We start from the raw sequence: 18,398 nt of genomic DNA on the forward strand, positions 1-18,398 counted from the left end.
GCTGCAGACCGCACTGGCCCTGGGTTTCCTGTATATACCCCCCCCCACCTACCCCACCGCGCTGAGGTTTCCTTATCTGACCAAGTTCAGGTTTATCAGAGACACTGAATTTACAAGAAGTGACAAAATCTCACATTTACTGCTCTGTTAAAGGGGAAGTTTCCCCCAGTCTGTATATTTCTATGGATACATTGGGGTTCCGTAGCGCAGTGGCCTCAGTACCAGGGGGTAATTCACTGTGATATGAAGATATGAATGTGCCGGGAACGTTACCAACCCATCCCTGTGGATATCGTAGCCAGAAGTGCCCTCTAGTGGCCACAGCCTGCGTGCAGCCAATCCCGCTCCTCCTTGCGCTCCCAGTTAGTTACGGGCAAAATATCTAATTGGGGGTCACGGTGCCAATTCCTGAAGCAGCGGGGGGTTTATTTAGCGGAGACAAGAGAGGCCGCGACTCTCAATTAAGTGTGATGGCTACATTTACATACACTGATCGCTCGGCCCAACACTGCATGCTGGGAGCTGTAGTCGAACAACAGCTGGAGCTGTGCAGTTTGATGCTCCTGTTACAGTTCTGTTTAATTCTGACACAGCCAGGGGTCCTGCTCTGAATTCTTACTCAACAGCTGTACTGCCTGGGGGTGAGATACATGTACTGAGATTCCACTGTCAGATACAGGCATTTACTTTCAATAGAATCTTTTTCAATTACAGACCCAGGTACCTAGAACACAGGGATTTCAGACTCCTGACTCATATGTAGCTGAGACTGGGCTAGAACCCCATCCCATGACTGAAGGAAAGCAGATAGGCCCAGGTATAGAATCACATGACTGAAGGAAAGCAGATAGGCCCAGGTGTAGAATCCCATGACTGAAGGAAAGCAGATAGGCCCAGGTGTGGGATCACATGACTGAAGGAAAGCAGATAGGCCCAGGTGTAGAATCATATGACTGAAGGGAAGCAGATAGGCCCAGGTGTAGAATCACATGACTGAAGGGAAGCAGATAGGCCCAGGTATAGAATCACATGACTGAAGGAAAGCAGATAGGCCCAGGTGTAGAATCACATGACTGAAGGGAAGCAGATAGGCCCAGGTGTGGGATCCCATGACTGAAGGGAAGCAGATAGGCCCAGGTATAGAATCCCATGACTGAAGGAAAGCAGATAGGCCCAGGTGTGGGATCCCATGACTGAAGGAAAGCAGATAGGCCCAGGTGTGGGATCCCATGACTGAAGGAAAGCAGATAGGCCCAGGTGTGGGATCCCATGACTGAAGGAAAGCAGATAGGCCCAGGTGTGGGATCCCATGACTGAAGGAAAGCAGATAGACCCAGGTGTGGGATCCCATGACTGAAGGAAAGCAGATAGGCCCAGGTGTGGGATCCCATGACTGAAGGAAAGCAGATAGGCCCAGGTGTAGAATCACATGACTGAAGGAAAGCAGATAGGCCCAGGTGTAGAATCACATGACTGAAGGAAAGCAGATAGGCCCAGGTGTAGAATCACATGACTGAAGGAAAGCAGATAGGCCCAGGTGTAGAATCACATGACTGAAGGAAAGCAGATAGGCCCAGGTGTAGAATCCCATGACTGAAGGAAAGCAGATAGGCCCAGGTGTAGAATCCCATGACTGAAGGAAAGCAGATAGGCCCAGGTGTAGAATCACATGACTGAAGGAAAGCAGATAGGCCCAGGTGTAGAATCACATGACTGAAGGAAAGCAGATAGGCCCAGGTGTAGAATCACATGACTGAAGGGAAGCAGATAGGCCCAGGTGTAGAATCCCATGACTGAAGGGAAGCAGATAGGCCCAGGTGTAGAATCCCATGACTGAAGGAAAGCAGATAGGCCCAGGTGTAGAATCACATGACTGAAGGAAAGCAGATAGGCCCAGGTGTAGAATCACATGACTGAAGGAAAGCAGATAGGCCCAGGTGTAGAATCCCATGACTGAAGGAAAGCAGATAGGCCCAGGTGTAGAATCACATGACTGAAGGAAAGCAGATAGGCCCAGGTGTAGAATCACATGACTGAAGGAAAGCAGATAGGCCCAGGTGTAGAATCCCATGACTGAAGGAAAGCAGATAGGCCCAGGTGTAGAATCCCATGACTGAAGGAAAGCAGATAGGCCCAGGTGTAGAATCACATGACTGAAGGAAAGCAGATAGGCCCAGGTGTGGGATCCCATGACTGAAGGAAAGCAGATAGGCCCAGGTGTGGGATCCCATGACTGAAGGAAAGCAGATAGGCCCAGGTGTAGAATCCCATGACTGAAGGGAAGCAGATAGGCCCAGGTGTAGAATCACATGACTGAAGGAAAGCAGATAGGCCCAGGTGTAGAATCACATGACTGAAGGAAGGCAGATAGGCCCAGCCTATCAGCTAAGGTTTCCCAGCCTGAAGGTCAGTTAGGGAAAGATTTGGGGTGAGTCCTGGGTACCACTATAGCAGGGTGACTGTTACTTCAATGTATCACCTTGTTAATGTCGGGGTGACCTTGACCAAAAGTTGGACCTCCAAAAGGGACCTGCACTGAAAAGTCAACAACCGCTGACCTAGAACTTATTTCAGTTGTCATGTCAATGGGGAATGTCAGGGATACATCAGGGACTGTTCATCTGCACAACTTTTGCATAAAATTGACCTTCTGATCTGGAGTATGAGGACGTTCTATGAAGGCCCAGTGTAGTGCATAATAGAAAGTAGAACCTGTAGGGAACACCAGAACCAGATTGTGAGATGTAGGAGAGACTTTGCCTATGTGGCCCTCTGTAAGGTTATATCAGGATCCCAACGATTTGGCAGCCGGATACCCCCGTGCCCCATACAACTTGGCATTATTCACTTCATTGTTGCCTTTTCATGCTACTAAAAGAGTGAGATAGCCAAGAAAGACAACAGGCATCCTGCCTCACTATGTAACAGTGGAAACCACATCTGGGTTACCACAAGGCTTGGATGTGTCTCCTGGAGCTCACTAGCGGGGGTGTTCGGCTTTCTAACCCAACTACTAATTACTCAGCCCTATTAAAAACAGATGATGTCAGTTAGAATGTTGGGCAAGGCATGATCTAGTCATCTGGTAGGGAGCGACTGAGTGGGGCTGACAGATATTTATGCTATCAACACTAACCGACGGCTAGTTATCTGGCTCGGTTCCACCATGGAGCCCACGGCTCGGCCAATGTGACTCTCGATCGTCTCCATCACTTGTCCATTGTGTCGCTTTCCCAATACAAAACTCTAGCTCCCAAAGTGCTGAGAACATAGGAAATGGATATCGTTCCCAAACACAGAATATGCCGGGGGCTGTGCGGCGTGGCTCCTCCGAGCAGATCCAGAAACTTCTAATTAGCAAAAGTCTACAACAGGGACCTGCTCTCTAAGGCTCTTCCATTGGGAGACAGCCTTCAGCCTTACAGGATAGGGCTTGAGGGACTCAATGGCCTTTTCCATAAATAGGTCTAAAGGGGTTTGTGGGGTTGTGCCAAAGTGAGATTTCTAATAGGAAACTGTAGGTGGTTGTACCGTGTAGAGGCTTCTGTAGACACCGCCTTGTCTTAAAGGTACTCACAGTGTAGCTCATAACAAGGTCACAGATTTATGAAAACATCTTAACCCTCAGATTCCATGCTAAATGGCCTTCAGCCTGGGCCCCCTTCCACCGCTAAGAGACCCCTAGTAGGGTAACCCACCTTTCTTCTTGGGAAACCCTGGTGTAACCCACCTTCTTTCTTGGGAATCCCCGTTGTAACCCACCTTCCTTCTTGGGAAACCCTGTTGTAACCCACCTTCCTTTTTGGGAAACCCCGTTGTAACCCACCTTCCTTCTTGGGAAACCCTGTTGTAACCCACCTTCCTTTTTGGGAAACGCTGTTGTAACCCACCGTCCTTCTTGGGAAACCCTGTTGTAACCCACCTTCCTTCTTGGGAAACCCTGGTGTAACCCACCTTCTTTCTTGGGAATCCCCGTTGTAACCCACCTTCCTTCTTGGGAAACCCTGGTGTAACCCACCTTCCTTCTTGGGAAACCCCGTTGTAACCCACCTTCCTTCTTGGGAAACCCTGGTGTAACCCACCTTCCTTCTTGGGAAACCCTGTTGTAACCCACCTTTATTCTTGGGAAACCCTGTTGTAACCCACCTTTATTCTTGGGAAACCCTGGTGTAACCCACCTTCCTTCCTGGGAAACCCTGTTGTAACCCACCTTCCTTCTTGGGAAACCCTGGTGTAACCCACCTTTCTTCTTGGGAAACCCTGGTGTAACCCACCTTCCTTCTTGGGAAACCCTGTTGTAAGGGTTCAGTGACTGAACCAGTTGGTCAGAACTGTCCTTGTTTACATCGGACCACTAATAACTACTAGAGAGCTTGATACAATCTATTACATTTCCCCCTTCCTCGACTCTATGTAAAGTGTAAGAGCACCAAGGCTGAGCCATTAAAGATGGAGCCAAAGCCCAAGGGTACTTAGGCCCTGCTATAAGGACATTATAAGAAAGGTTACGATTGGCCAACTCATTAGACCGTAGTTAAGGTCACCACTGGTTGGATCAATAAATCAGTCTGTAGAACATAGGAACTGTGGGGTGGGCTTGGGTGGGAAATGGAAAACCTGTGTTTCCCCAGTGTAGCCCCACACTTTCTACCTTCTGCTGCCCTTGGGTCCTACTTCGGGACCCGCGGGTTCGGGCCACACATCGCTACTACCCATGGCTAATGGGGAACAAAGGAATGAACTGTGCAAATGGTGGTGCCCACCTAGGGGTCCAGGCGGATCAGGGAGTTTTTGTCTCCGTGACTGCACAGAGCTGCTTTACAAAGGAACATGTGCGTCAGCTGTTTTTTTTCCACACAGATAAACATTTGTACAAACACTCGTTTGTGACTTTATTGCTCCTTCAACTTGTTATTTTAATGAGGCCTTTTACAGTAAGTAAATAACTCGGTTCCTGAAATTCCTCCGAAAAGCACAAAGATTACGTGGAATTGAATTAACGTTTCCTGCGACGGCTTCAGAGCGAAAATATTCCGTATCAGCTGGTTTTAGGGAGCGTTTACCCTTAGGGTTCCGGGGGAATCCTTACTGTGCATCATGGGAATGTGCATCTCTTCCTCGCCTGAGGTCCAGACCTTCTAATGTCCTATTGGGGGGCACAGAGCAATGACTTTTGTGTTCCCTCTAGACCTGACTTGGCTTCTGACTGCCGCCCACCCATCCATTCATGGAGGGACAGAGGGAGGGAGAGAAAACGAGAGACGGGGGGGGGGGGCTGCATGCTGAAATAATTTAAGACTTGGGCACGGGCACGTGGTAGTTGGTAATCCTTAGGAGAAGTGCCCAGCGCCGGCTTACATTTCACATTGTTGTTTCTGCGGATCAGTCGCCTTACGGTTTCCAAAGAGAGAAAAATATCTCACATTTCTAAATTGTGTTCAGCAGAGAACAATCCGTCTTTATTCCTGCGGGTGTCCCGTTCCGCTTCCTCGGCTTCTGGGCGACCGGCGTCCAACTGGAGCAGAAAACCCACGTTCCATCCACGTTTGGTGCCGTCGCTCGGTTAAGGGATGCGCCGTCATTAAATACATTTATAAGATTATTTTGCAAAGTTTTTGAATCACAAAAAAAACACTTTGCCGTTTCCAAGCAACTTTTGTGCAATAAAATTGGAATCGGAATCTGTTGCGGATAACGACGGGCATCATACCGAATACATTCATGGCCAACACCATCAGCACCTTGGCACTTGGGTCAAATAAACCCATAACCCATGATCGGACCTGCTGCTAAATATACTTGCCCTTAGCCAGGGTTCCCAAGTTCCTCATGTCACCAGTAAAATTCCAAAACATTTTTCCATTCAGAAAGATCTGAAAAAACGACACCCTGTTTGGGAAGAATCTGTAGAATCTAGTGCCCCCTGTAGCCACGAATGAGCTTTCTACTAGGGATGCACCAAATCCAGAATTCGGTTCGGGATTCAGCCAAGATCCAGCCGAATCCTGTGTGGTTGAATCAAATCCGATTCCTTCAAATCACATGACTTTTTGAGAATTTTTTTCAATCAAATGTTCATGTTAACCCTTCCGTGGCCTTATTTTCATATGCAAAAGACCTGGGATTCGGGGTTCGGCCGAATCCCAAAAATAGTGGATTCGGTGCATTGCTACTTTCTACAACTCTAAAAGTGGCTATAGATGGTAAGATCCACTCGTTTGGCGAGACGTGGATCTTCTCCCAATATCCCCACCTACGGGTGGGAGATATCGGGCTAATTTGGTCATTTGGCCCAGGGGCTAAACAATTGAATTAGAATTAGGTCGGTTCGGGGACCTTATCAACGAGCCAATGCAGTTCCCCATCTGATGAAAAATGAAACCTGCCTGATCAAGATCTGGCCAATTTCAGACCAGATAGATTGGGCAGGCCCTTCGTTAGTGCCTATAAACAGACCAATCAGCTGCCAAATTAGTCTAAAGGACTGATACTGGCAGCTAGAATCGGCCTGTGTATGGCCACCTTTAGTCTCTGACAGTTTTGGTTACTCTTCTTTTTGAAACTTCTTTAGTTCTCCCAGGTCTTCACCCAACTGCAGTTTTGCAGGGGATTTAGATCCAGAAGTTCCAGAAATTCCTCATTTCCTAACAGTCCAATATTTCTTCTTTAACCATTCGTGGGTGCTTTGGTTCCTTGTCCTGCATGAAGATCAAGGATCCTTCTGATTCTGGGTTCAATAGTGTGTTCCAGAATGTCTGGGCAATTTCCATGCTCAGACTCGGGGCAGCAACGCAACCCCAAAGCATCAGTGAACCCCCTCCATGTCTTCATTTTTTCCCTCTGAACAAAGAGAGAACCAAAAAGATCTAAATGCACCTCATCTGCCCCCAGGTCATTCTCCCAGAAGAGTTTGGGCTCCTGTAGGAGTATTCTGGTGGCCTTTATTTCTTCTGGGTCTCCTACCGTATAGCCCCAAACTGTTTTACCTTGTGTCTGAAGGCTTCAGTCTGGTCTCAATAGTCCTCAGTCTTTTGTCTTTTGATTTTCTTCTTTTTGAAACTGCTTCTCCCAGGCGAGGTTGCCGATCAGAGGAGAATCACCTGCTTGAAATCCAAATATTTCGTACAAATTCTAAATAGTGATGATAAGATTCCTTAGACAAATTTGCTGATAAAATGATCATTTTCAGCTTTATCGAACCTCAAAAAAACCCAGATGCTGTTTTTTCCCTCGATTTCCAGCGTATTTATAAAAAAAAAAAAAAAATTGGAAAAACGTAATCGCACTAAAATCTCATTCTACTATTCTTTTTCAATTCTTTTTCAACGAATCTAGAACCTTTTTTTTTTTCAAAAACTTGAAACTGAAATATGTTCTTTTTCAATTCTTTTTCAACGAATCTAGAACTTATTTTACAAAAACTTGAAACTGAAAATATGTTCAACGATGCAAATCCGTTGATTTCCAGAGAGAAATGAGAGTTTTTGAGGTTTATTTTTCTGATTGATAAATCCTAAAAATTTGAGATCGGAAAATTTGAATTTAATAATCATCACAATTGTGGTTTTTTGTTTGCCATGAAGGGAAAAACATTTGTACAATTCAGCTCCTTGGTCCAAATTCTCCAGCATTTTTCTGTCGTTATATTTATTGTAACGATATATTTATTGTATTGAACAATTTATCTCATTTATTTAATTTTCTACACTTTTCCGGGAGACGGGATTTTTTTTTTTGCAGCTGTTTTTCACAATGAAATTCTGTCTCCGAATCGGCTGCAATTTCAATATTCGCAGAAACAATTTACAATGAAACAATTATCCGGGGGGGAATTTCCGTCTGTTTGTTTTAGTTTCCCGCGTCCGTCTGCGTTGGAGCGGCGGCCGCTGCAGATAGGAAAGAGCTCGGGGAGAGAGATAAACACATAAAGCCTCTGATTGGGGGGAAAGAATGTGAACACTCGGCGCTAAGTACACAATTCACTGCACAACGGCAAATAGTTTGGCTAAACTTGTCCCAAGTCTCCGCACATGTTTAGGAACAGCATAAATCTGCTTTATGGCAGCCGTTTCCTCGAATCTGCACGGAATGCGACGCTCCCATCGGCCGCGTCCCGGCTCCCATTAGCCTCTTTATGGCTCTTGTTTGATGGAGTGATCAGTAAAAATTTAATGATACTATAAAATAATAAAAATGCCATTAATTTAGCCGGGATCCTGCACGGAGCGGGGATAAACTTACATTAATAAATGGAACGGGGGCTTTTTTTTTCTTGTTTTTTTTTTTTTTTTACAACAAAAAGCATTGTTAGGGGGACAAGGTATAAATAACGCCCATCAATTTACGGGCGATGTGAGTGTCAGCGCGACCATTATTATAGAATGGCCAATAAGTGTGTAAAGCGCAGTATATAAAATTTTATGAATATATATAGCGCCCATCAGGAATCCTGCTTTTATCTTGGAATGGGGGGGGGGGTCCATTATAGAACGTTATGGCTCATTCCTATCTAACAGCCCCGGCTAAATCAGCCTAGTTTTCCCATTCACCCTTCCAGCGAATGGGCAGAGCCGCTCTCACCCCCAACTCAACTCAATATGGCACCTCCTACCCATATGTATAAATACAAATATACACAGAAGGAATGTTCTGGGCACACAATAAGCTGTACCCCCATACTGTACTGTCTAAGGGAAACACTATGGCACCCCCTACCCATATGTATAAATACAAATATACAGAGAAGGAATGTTCTGGGCACACAATAAGCTGTACCCCCATACTGTACTGTCTAAGGGAAACACTATGGCACCCCCTACCCATATGTATAAATACAATATACAGAGAAGGAATGTTCTGGGCACACAATAAGCTGTACCCCCATACTGTACTGTCTAAGGGAAACACTATGGCACCTCCTACCCATATGTATAAATACAAATATACAGAGAAGGAATGTTCTGGGCACACAATAAGCTGTACCCCCATACTGTACTGTCTAAGGGAAACACTATGGCACCCCCTACCCATATGTATAAATACAAATATACAGAGAAGGAATGTTCTGGGCACACAATAAGCTGTACCCCCATACTGTACTGTCTAAGGGAAACACTATGGCACCCCCTACCCATATGTATAAATAACAAATATACAGAGAAGGAATGTTCTGGGCACACAATAAGCTGTACCCCCATACTGTACTGTCTAAGGGAAACACTATGGCACCCCCTACCCATATGTATAAATACAAATATACAGAGAGGGAATGTTCTGGGCACACAATAAGCTGTACCCCCATACTGTACTGTCTAAGGGAAACACTATGGCACCCCCTACCCATATGTATAAATACAAATATACAGAGAAGGAATGTTCTGGGCACACAATAAGCTGTACCCCCATACTGTACTGTCTAAGGGAAACACTATGGCACCTCCTACCCATATGTATAAATACAAATATACAGAGAGGGAATGCTCTGGGCACAGAATCCTACTGCACAACGTAGCACCAACTCTATGAGCAGCCGACAGACTGGCACACAACAGCTACAAAATAATAAGCTGGCAGAAAACTCCTTGTTTCTTTTGAAGTTTTCCCCCGCCGCCATCTCCAGAACTAGGTCACTGAACAATGGGCCGTGCTGCAATCAGTATGGCGCTCCTACATAATGCATAGCGTTTAACATGCAGAAAGTCTTCACGGAGCTAAGAGCTTGTATTTCATGTCTCCAGTTCCAAGCTGACATGACATTTCATATTGTTTTGTTGTAACGAACAACGGATCGGGCGGCACAACACCGGGGCCCGTTTTGTCTGAGCCGAGAACAACACGACATGAGGGAGAACGTATTGTCATAAGTGACTGCACTAAATTAATGATAACAATGGCGTTTCGCAGAGCCTAGCGCCACGCTACCGACCTCTGCCTTGTACTGTGTTTTATATTCACATCTCTGTCTGTCTGTGCGATTCTGAGTCATAGGTTTATTGCCCCCAGTGTGAGAGGTACTTGGTATAATAATTGCCCCCCTCGTTCTGCCATGTGGCTTATCTTAGCTCCTCCCTCTTCTTCTTCCTCAGGAGAGAACGCACTTTGAAAATCTGGGCCCTCAGTTAACCGGGAAACCCAACGAGGATGGGAAATTGGGGCCCGGAGTCATCGATCTCACAAGACCTGAAGATGTTGAGGGTGAGTTTCTAAGTTAGAAAACCTACCTGCCCCCCCCCATACAACAGTCTGGGACCCCACTGGCCCCCCTATACTCCTGCACCCCCAAACCTTGGGGATAATGATCTGTATCTCACACATATATTGTACATCAGTCAGGGACCCCACTGGCCCCCCTATACTCCTGCACCCCCAAACCTTGGGGATAATGATCTGTATCTCACACATATATTGATATTGTACATCAGTCAGGGACCCCACTGGCCCCCCTATACTCCTGCACCCCCAAACCTTGGGGATAATGATCTGTATCTCACACATATATTGATATTGTACATCAGTCAGGGACCCCACTGGCCCCCCTATACTCCTGCACCCCCAAACCTTGGGGATAATGATCTGTATCTCACACATATATTGATATTGTACATCAGTCAGGGGCCCCACTGGCCCCCCTATACTCCTGCACCCCCAAACCTTGGGGATAATGATCTGTATCTCACACATATATTGTACATCAGTCAGGGACCCCACTGGCCCCCCTATACTCCTGCACCCCCAAACCTTGGGGATAATGATCTGTATCTCACACATATATTGTACATCAGTCAGGGACCCCACTGGCCCCCCTATACTCCTGCACCCCCAAACCTTGGGGATAATGATCTGTATCTCACACATATATTGTACATCAGTCAGGGACCCCACTGGCCCCCCTATACTCCTGCACCCCCAAACCTTGGGGATAATGATCTGTATCTCATGCATATATTGGTATTGTACCTTGGGGATAATGCATAGATATTAATCAGGTTTTTAGATGAATATTTGTGTAATAAATGATATGATAGGTGAAGTTTCCCTTTAATAACCGCAGCTTGAAAGCAAGGGGAGGAATGGATGAGAGAGGGGTGCAGGTGGGTGGGAGGCGCAGAGGGAACGGTGGGTAATCTTTAGAGATAGAGCAGAAAGGGGGGCTTGGGAAGCGAGATGCAGAGTACAGAGGGGATGGAGACAGGCAATAATCAGTTTAACATGAATTTTAATTCTCTGAAATGTAAAGAGAGATGAATTGGTGTTTGAGCATGAATTGAGGCAGCGAGGGAGAAGCGAGTCATTAAGGAGACTATTTGTAAGGTTATTACAAATGATGTGGAAAATACATCGTCAATCTGCTTTATCACAATGTTACCATGAATATTTAATGGTTTTGTTAATTCGGGTTGTGTGTTTATGCTCGCTGCCTCCGCGCCGATCTCTGCAAATAGCTCCCAACAGTTCAGAAGGCAGTTTCAGTTGGAAGAAGAGGGAGATTTATCATCAGCCGCTTCTATTGAAATGGAAAACAAAATCCAGGCAGAAAAATCTGACAAACGGGGGGTTTTCACCCGACAGACGTGGAAACCAGTGCGGCGTGCGGAATACGATGATAGAAGAGAGTCAGTTGGTTCATCTTCCCCTTAAATGAAATCCTTCTTTTATATATCACTCCTGTGGGAGCTTTGAGCTCGTTCATTAGGTCTTTCCATGGTTCAACGAGAAGGTGGCTTGGCCGCCATGTTGGATTCTCGTTGCTGCTGGTCAGGAGATTGGAGAGCCAATAACACAGAATGTACTACACCAATGATTTTGAAACACTGTCCTTTTGGACCTCTGTAACTAATGTTGGCCATAATGACCTGAGATTGTTCCAATTAAGACCCAAGATCAAAGGTGTCCCAAGTATTCAGTCATTAGCCAAAGACCAGATCACAGACCATAGTCACACTGAAACCCCCCTAAAAAATGACTGCACCCCACATATTCTTCGTCTTTCGGTTGCCTTTGTAGTCATTAGCCAAAGACCAGATCACAGACCATAATCACAATGAAAGACCCCCCCAAAAATGACTGGACCCCACATATTCCTCGTCTTTTGGTTGCGTTTGTAGTCATTAGCCAAAGACCAGATCACAGACCATAGTCACACTGAAAGACCCCCCAAAAAATGACTGGACCCCACATATTCCTCGTCTTTTGGTTGCATTTGTAGTCATTAGCCAAAGACCAGATCACAGACCATAAACACACTGAAAGACCCCCCAAAAAATCACTGGACCCCACATATTCTTCATCTTTTGGTTGTGTTTGTAGTCATTAGCCAAAGACCAGGTCACAGATCATAATCACCATGAAAGACCCCCTAAAAAATCACTGGACCCCACATATTCTTCATCTTTTGGTTGCGTATGTAGAGTTTTGCCTTATCTGGAACCTTCTGCCCTTTCCCTGCCAATCGCTACCGATACCTTCTCCAATTGAGAACATAGATTTTGTTTTTGGAGATCATTTTTGTTTTCTGAAGAATGAAGATATGACATTTGTCTATTAAATAGAAAAAATAATCTTTATTACAGGCAAGTGAAATCCTGACCCAGCCATAACCCACGCTTACATTACCAAATGGGTTTGTAGAGGATTCTGGAGAGTTTATTCTGGAAACTTCAACTCCTATTTTTTTTTGCATTTCACTCCCACCCGGACAATTTAACTTTTCCATTAACATTAGGGCTCATTTTGTGAGTCAGCTCTGGTGTAAGGATGCAGTTGTTCAAGCGGACAGACAATTTGCTCCTGTCAATTAATATTTCCATGACAGAAGTGCAAGTTTAGGCCCAAAAGCTTAGCGCAGATTTACAAGTACTAATTACGCATCCGTCTTGGAAATATGAGTGGGATGGAGCCGTCGAGAACCATGTGTTTCTCAACTGATCTTGGGTTTTGCCCTGTGGATCCAACCATGGAGTCAGTGAGGTCTCTATCCCCCACATATTGTACTCTGTATCCAACAAGGGAGTCAATAAGATCTCTGTCCCCCACATATTGTACTCTGTATCCAACAAGGGAGTCAACAAGATCACCGTCCCCCACATATTGTACTCTGTATCCAACAAGGGAGTCAACAGGATCACCGTCCCCCACATATTGTACTCTGTATCCAACAAGGGAGTCAACAAGATCACCGTCCCCCACATATTGTACTCTGTATCCAACAAGGGAGTCAATGAGATCACCGTCCCCCACATATTGTACTCTGTATCTAACAAGGGAGTCAACAAGATCACCGTCCCCCACATATTGTACTCTGTATCTAACAAGGGAGTCAACAAGATCACCGTCCCCCACATATTGTACTCTGTATCTAACAAGGGAGTCAACAAGATCACCGTCCCCCACATATTGTACTCTGTATCTAACAAGGGAGTCAACAAGATCACCGTCCCCCACATATTGTACTCTGTATCCAACAAGGGAGTCAACAAGATCACCGTCCCCCACATATTGTACTCTGTATCCAACAAGGAAGTCAATGAGATCACCGTCCCCCACATATTGTACTCTGTATCCAACAAGGGAATCAACAAGATCACCGTCCCCCACATATTGTACTCTGTATCCAACAAGGGAGTCAACAAGATCACCGTCCCCCACATATTGTACTCTGTATCCAACAAGGGAGTCAATAAGATCAAAGTCCCCCACATAATGTACTCTGTATCCAACAAGGACGTCAGTAGGGTTACTATTCCAACCTAATCTGTAGAGCAGATTATAGACAAATACTGAAAATTCTATGTATTCTCTAAAGCAGTGATCCCCAACCAGTGGCTCAGGGGGCAACATGTTGCTCACCAACCACTTTGATGTTGCTGCCAGTGGCCTCAAAGTTGGTGCCCATTTTTGAATTTCTGACTTGGAGTCATAAAGACCATGTGTCCTGCTAAACAGTCTCTAGTTGTCCTTATTAGTCCTTACTAGTCATCTGCTAGGATAGTTTTTGTGCTTGTGTTGCTCCCCAGCACTAGAGTGCTCTAGAGTGTGTGAGCAAGAGAGACAGACCATGGCTTCTGAATTGTAGGATGATGGGAATGTGATTTTTTCCTATTCAATTCTCATCATTACTGGTCTGGGGATATTGTGGCCAACTTGTCTGGTAGAGTCACGATGGGACATAGGACCATCCAAATCCAGAGCTCCCCAGCTTTTTTTTCATTGAAATGTTGCTCATAGGTAAAAAAGGTTGGGGATCCCTGCTCTAGAGAGTGTGAGCAAGAGAGACAGACGATGGCTTCTGAATTGTAGGATGATGGGGATGTGGTTTTTACCTATTAAATTCTCATCCTGGTCTGGGGACATTGTGGCCAACTTGCCTGGTAGAGTCACGATGGGAGATAGGACCATCCAAATCCAGAGCTCCCCATCTTTTTTTTCATTGAAATGTTGCTCATGGGTAAAAAAGGTTGGGGGTCCTTGCTCTAGAGTGTGCAGGCAAGAGAGACAGACGATGGCTTCTGAACTGTAGGATGATGGGGATGTGATTTTTACCTATTAAATTCTCATCCTTACTGGTCTGGGGACATTGTGGCCAACTTGCCTGGTAGAGTCACGATGGGAGATAGGACCATCCAAATCCAGAGCCTACTAGGGATTTTTATTTGGTAGTCACACCTTGTGTTTTACCAGTTGGGGAATGCCCCACTTATATGCCACCCGAAAACTGCTTAGTGGACACGGCTGTTGTTGTAGTTCTTGGCATTGGTACAGGGCGCAGTCAGGTAGAGCGACCCAACTCTTTTTACGCTGAGGCCAGCAGCTCTTTCTTTAGCTTTCATCCAATCATCCCCCGAGTTAATGACTTAGCATTTTCGCCGTCTAGAAAAGAATACTTCTGATTGTCAATTCTTGTAAAGGCTAAATATTTATAGTTGCCATGGACAGTCGGAAAAAAAAAAAAACCCGAACGAGCAGCTTCTGAAAGGAAAGTGCTAAGACAAAGATGTGACTGTGCCGATGGGCGAAACCTCAACAAGCCTTCAAATTCCCTGCCCTTGGAAAAGCAGCACTATTTTTAAAGCGGGCTGGAATATTTTCCAAGAGTATTTATAGGACATTTTTGTGTCGAAGAAGAAGAAGGAGAAGAAAGAGTCTCGTTTCATACATAGTTTCATCAAGATAAAAAAAAAAAAACTCACTCCGTCGAGCCAAAGTACTTACAATTTACTTAAAAGTCAACTCCGAGCTATGACAGCAAATCTGCAAAGAGGGAGACGTTGGAAGGGAATAAAAGTTCGTTTTTGAGAGGAGTCGGGTTTCCTGCATTTTGCAAAGCCACGAGCCGCACGCATCAGCTCACCGCAAAGTCATTAGGTCTCTTCAAACTCAGATGAGAAACATTAGCGAAGCCCACAAAAGGCTTTAGTGAGGATCTAATGTTCATTCACATATGGCTGAGAAAAACTTCTGCCTTATTCCAAGGGCTCCTCGGCTCTAACTGCCGAAATCTCCGAGATCTCCGGAAAGGAAAGTGCCTGCTTTAATGCATTTGGGAGACCGTTAAAAGAAATGACTGTATTTATTAGAGGCCCTAATAGTATTGGCTCTTCTAGAAAATATAGATTCGCTGCTAATTGTGAAGTCTCCCTAAACTGTAAATGGTACAATATTTATATTATGAGGTTATGTTGGTCTGTTAGGGTTGGTGCAATATCCATCGAAGAACGTGCAATGTGCCTACAGGCAACTGTCCAGTCAATAAGCAGCTCGTTAAAACTGCCGTAAATTGTTTTCATTTGGAAACATTATATATCAGACCTGTAGGTGGCACTTGGTGAAGATAAATGATGGAGTTTGAGGTGGAAAAGGAAAATGTAAATGTCTTAAGGATTATAGTTGATGGTTTAAAGGCCCCCATACACGGGCCGATAGAAGCTGCCCATATCGGTCCCTTGGACCGACTCGGCAGCTTATCTGCCCGTGTAGGGGCAGAAACGAGCAGAGTGGCCGACCGATATCTGTCCTGAAATTGGGCAGATATCGATCGGCCAGGTTAAAAGATTCAGTCGGATAGGGGGCCGCATTGGCTCGTTGATGCGGTCCCCGAACCGACTGCCCCATGGCCGCCTACATAATCCGGTCGTTTGGCCCCAGGGGGATATCGGGGGAAGATCCGCTCGCTTGGTGATCTCGCCAAGCGAGCTGATCTAACTGTGTATGGGAACTTTTAGGTAATCAGTAGGGAGGCTGATAGAGCCCACACTCTATTGAGGGGAAACAATAGTGTTTAGAAACAATAGTCTCTGCCCTAGGCCACCTGAAATGGGAGGGAGCTCATGATGTGGGCGGCCATATTGTATAGAGTTAGTCTCTCTGCTTGCTCATAATGCCCATAACGCACCATCATCATACACATAACAAGTGAGTTGTGGCATTCGCTGAATATGCATGTGCCCCAACATGGACACCCACACTGGGACCTCCTGGTGGGAGTGGCCTAGCACTGCCAGGGGCTATTTTGTTTATAAAAAACATTATTATTTCCCCCAAGCAGAGTGCAACTCTATTGGCCCGCTACTCTGGTGGGGGAAACAATATCAGGGGGACAGGTGCCCTTCAAAGGAAAGTAGTAGATCGAAGTGCGACAGAAGTAGCAAATGGTTTGAGGTTAAACAAGTAGAAATATTGCGGAAGTGGCAGAGAAGTAGTAATAGATGGTTTGTGGTAGAGGGGTATTGAGAAAGGTTTGTGGTGGAGCAAAAATCATTCAAAGTTTGTGATAAAGAAGATTTGAGGTGGAAGACAAAAGGTGGAGCGTTTATACCCTGGAGGAACCACGTAGCTAATAAAATGGGGGGGAAATAACTGGTAGGATCCCAGATTTGCTTCTAAATGTACGACATTCAGTAGAACTTATAGAGAATTTCCTTCATTCAATGGCCGTACCGATATCCCAGTTCTTCCCCGACTGATTTATGTTTAACTTTTCACATTTTGCCCCATTGCTTTGAAACCCTGAGTGGGTCTTTTGCAAATTAACAGCCATATTTATTTTGGTCAACAGGTGGCGCCACTGTGGTGGAGGCTCGAGTGTACAGGGACACGCGGGGTAGGAGTAGCAGTGAACCTCATATCAAGCGACCAATGAATGCTTTCATGGTTTGGGCAAAGGACGAGAGGAGGAAGATTCTCCAAGCTTTCCCCGACATGCACAACTCCAACATTAGCAAAATATTAGGTGGGTACTGAGATCCGCCCCCGGCGCCCCCTCAATGCTTCCCCTACATTGGTCGGTTTGCCCACGGGCGCCCGGTGTTAAATCAACACTTTCCTTTCTGTTCGGAAGGCAACAAAAATTTACATTTCATGTTACAGTGAGAATTTGTGTAATGAAGCGGGAAGAGAAATGACCCACACAGATTACAGGGCTGCGTATAAACGGTCTGATTTACCGACCTTAATGGGGGGGAAATTGCCTTTTTTATTATAAAGTGTAATAATTTGTTTGTGATTCTTTATTCTCTTCTATTGGTTTGTTTGTTACTGAGCCGCTGCGTCATTGGCTGAAATACAGTCGCTTGGGGAAAATTGGAGTTCACTTTCCTGAAATATAAACAAGAGAAATAAAATAATAATCTGATTGCTATTAATTGTATTACAATTCTAAATATTTGTATTAATGTATTATAATTGATATTACTGTTATTATTATTAATAATCTCAACATATTATCATTAATACCAACTAATAATAATAATAGTATTTTTATTATTTTCTTATTTTCTTATTTTCTTATTATTATTTTCTTTTTCTTTTTTTCTTCTTCTTCTTCTTCTTCTTCTTCTTCTTCTTCTTCTTCTTCTTCTTCTTCTTCTTCTTCTTCTTCTTCTTCTTCTTCTTCTTCTTCTTCTTCTTCTTCTTCTTCTTCTTCTTCTTCTTCTTCATTATTAATATTATAATTTTATTTTTTATTATTTTCATCTTATTATTATTATTTTATTTTTCTTCTTCTTTTTCTTTCTTTTTCATTTTCTTCTTCTTCTTCTTCTTCTTCTTCTTCTTCTTCTTCTTCTTCTTCTTCTTCTTCTTCTTCTTCTTCTTCTTCTTCTTCTTATTATTATTATTATTATTATTATTATTATTATTATTATTATTATCCTATTATTTTATTTTTTTATTATTTTCTTATTATTACTATTATTTTTCTTCTTCTTCTTCATTATTATTTTCCTAATATTATTTTATTTTATTTATTATTTTATATTTCTTCTTAATAATCTTTATTATTATTATTATTATTTTCATTCTTCTTCTTCTTCATTATTATTATTTCTTTTTTTATTATTTTTTTTATTATTATTACTACTACTGCTTCTACTATTATTATTATTACTTCTAATAATAATACAATA

The 18,398-nt window shown here is 44.2% G+C and overlaps 1 protein-coding gene across 4 annotated transcripts in view; it reads left to right on the forward strand.

Annotated features, from left to right (window-relative positions):
* Nucleotides 1–18,398, forward strand: part of sox6 (SRY-box 6) — a 327,769-nt gene that overhangs the window by 300,962 nt on the left and 8,409 nt on the right. For all 4 annotated transcript variants that reach the window (XM_031899826.1, XM_031899825.1, NM_001123415.1 and 1 more), the window contains 2 exon segments: nucleotides 10,086–10,194; nucleotides 17,051–17,224. In XM_031899826.1, the coding sequence (XP_031755686.1) occupies nucleotides 10,086–10,194; nucleotides 17,051–17,224 (283 nt within the window).

The sequence above is a fragment of the Xenopus tropicalis genome, chromosome 4 (genome assembly GCF_000004195.4).
Source record: "Xenopus tropicalis strain Nigerian chromosome 4, UCB_Xtro_10.0, whole genome shotgun sequence".
In the NCBI taxonomy this organism is placed as follows: Eukaryota; Metazoa; Chordata; class Amphibia; order Anura; family Pipidae; genus Xenopus; species Xenopus tropicalis.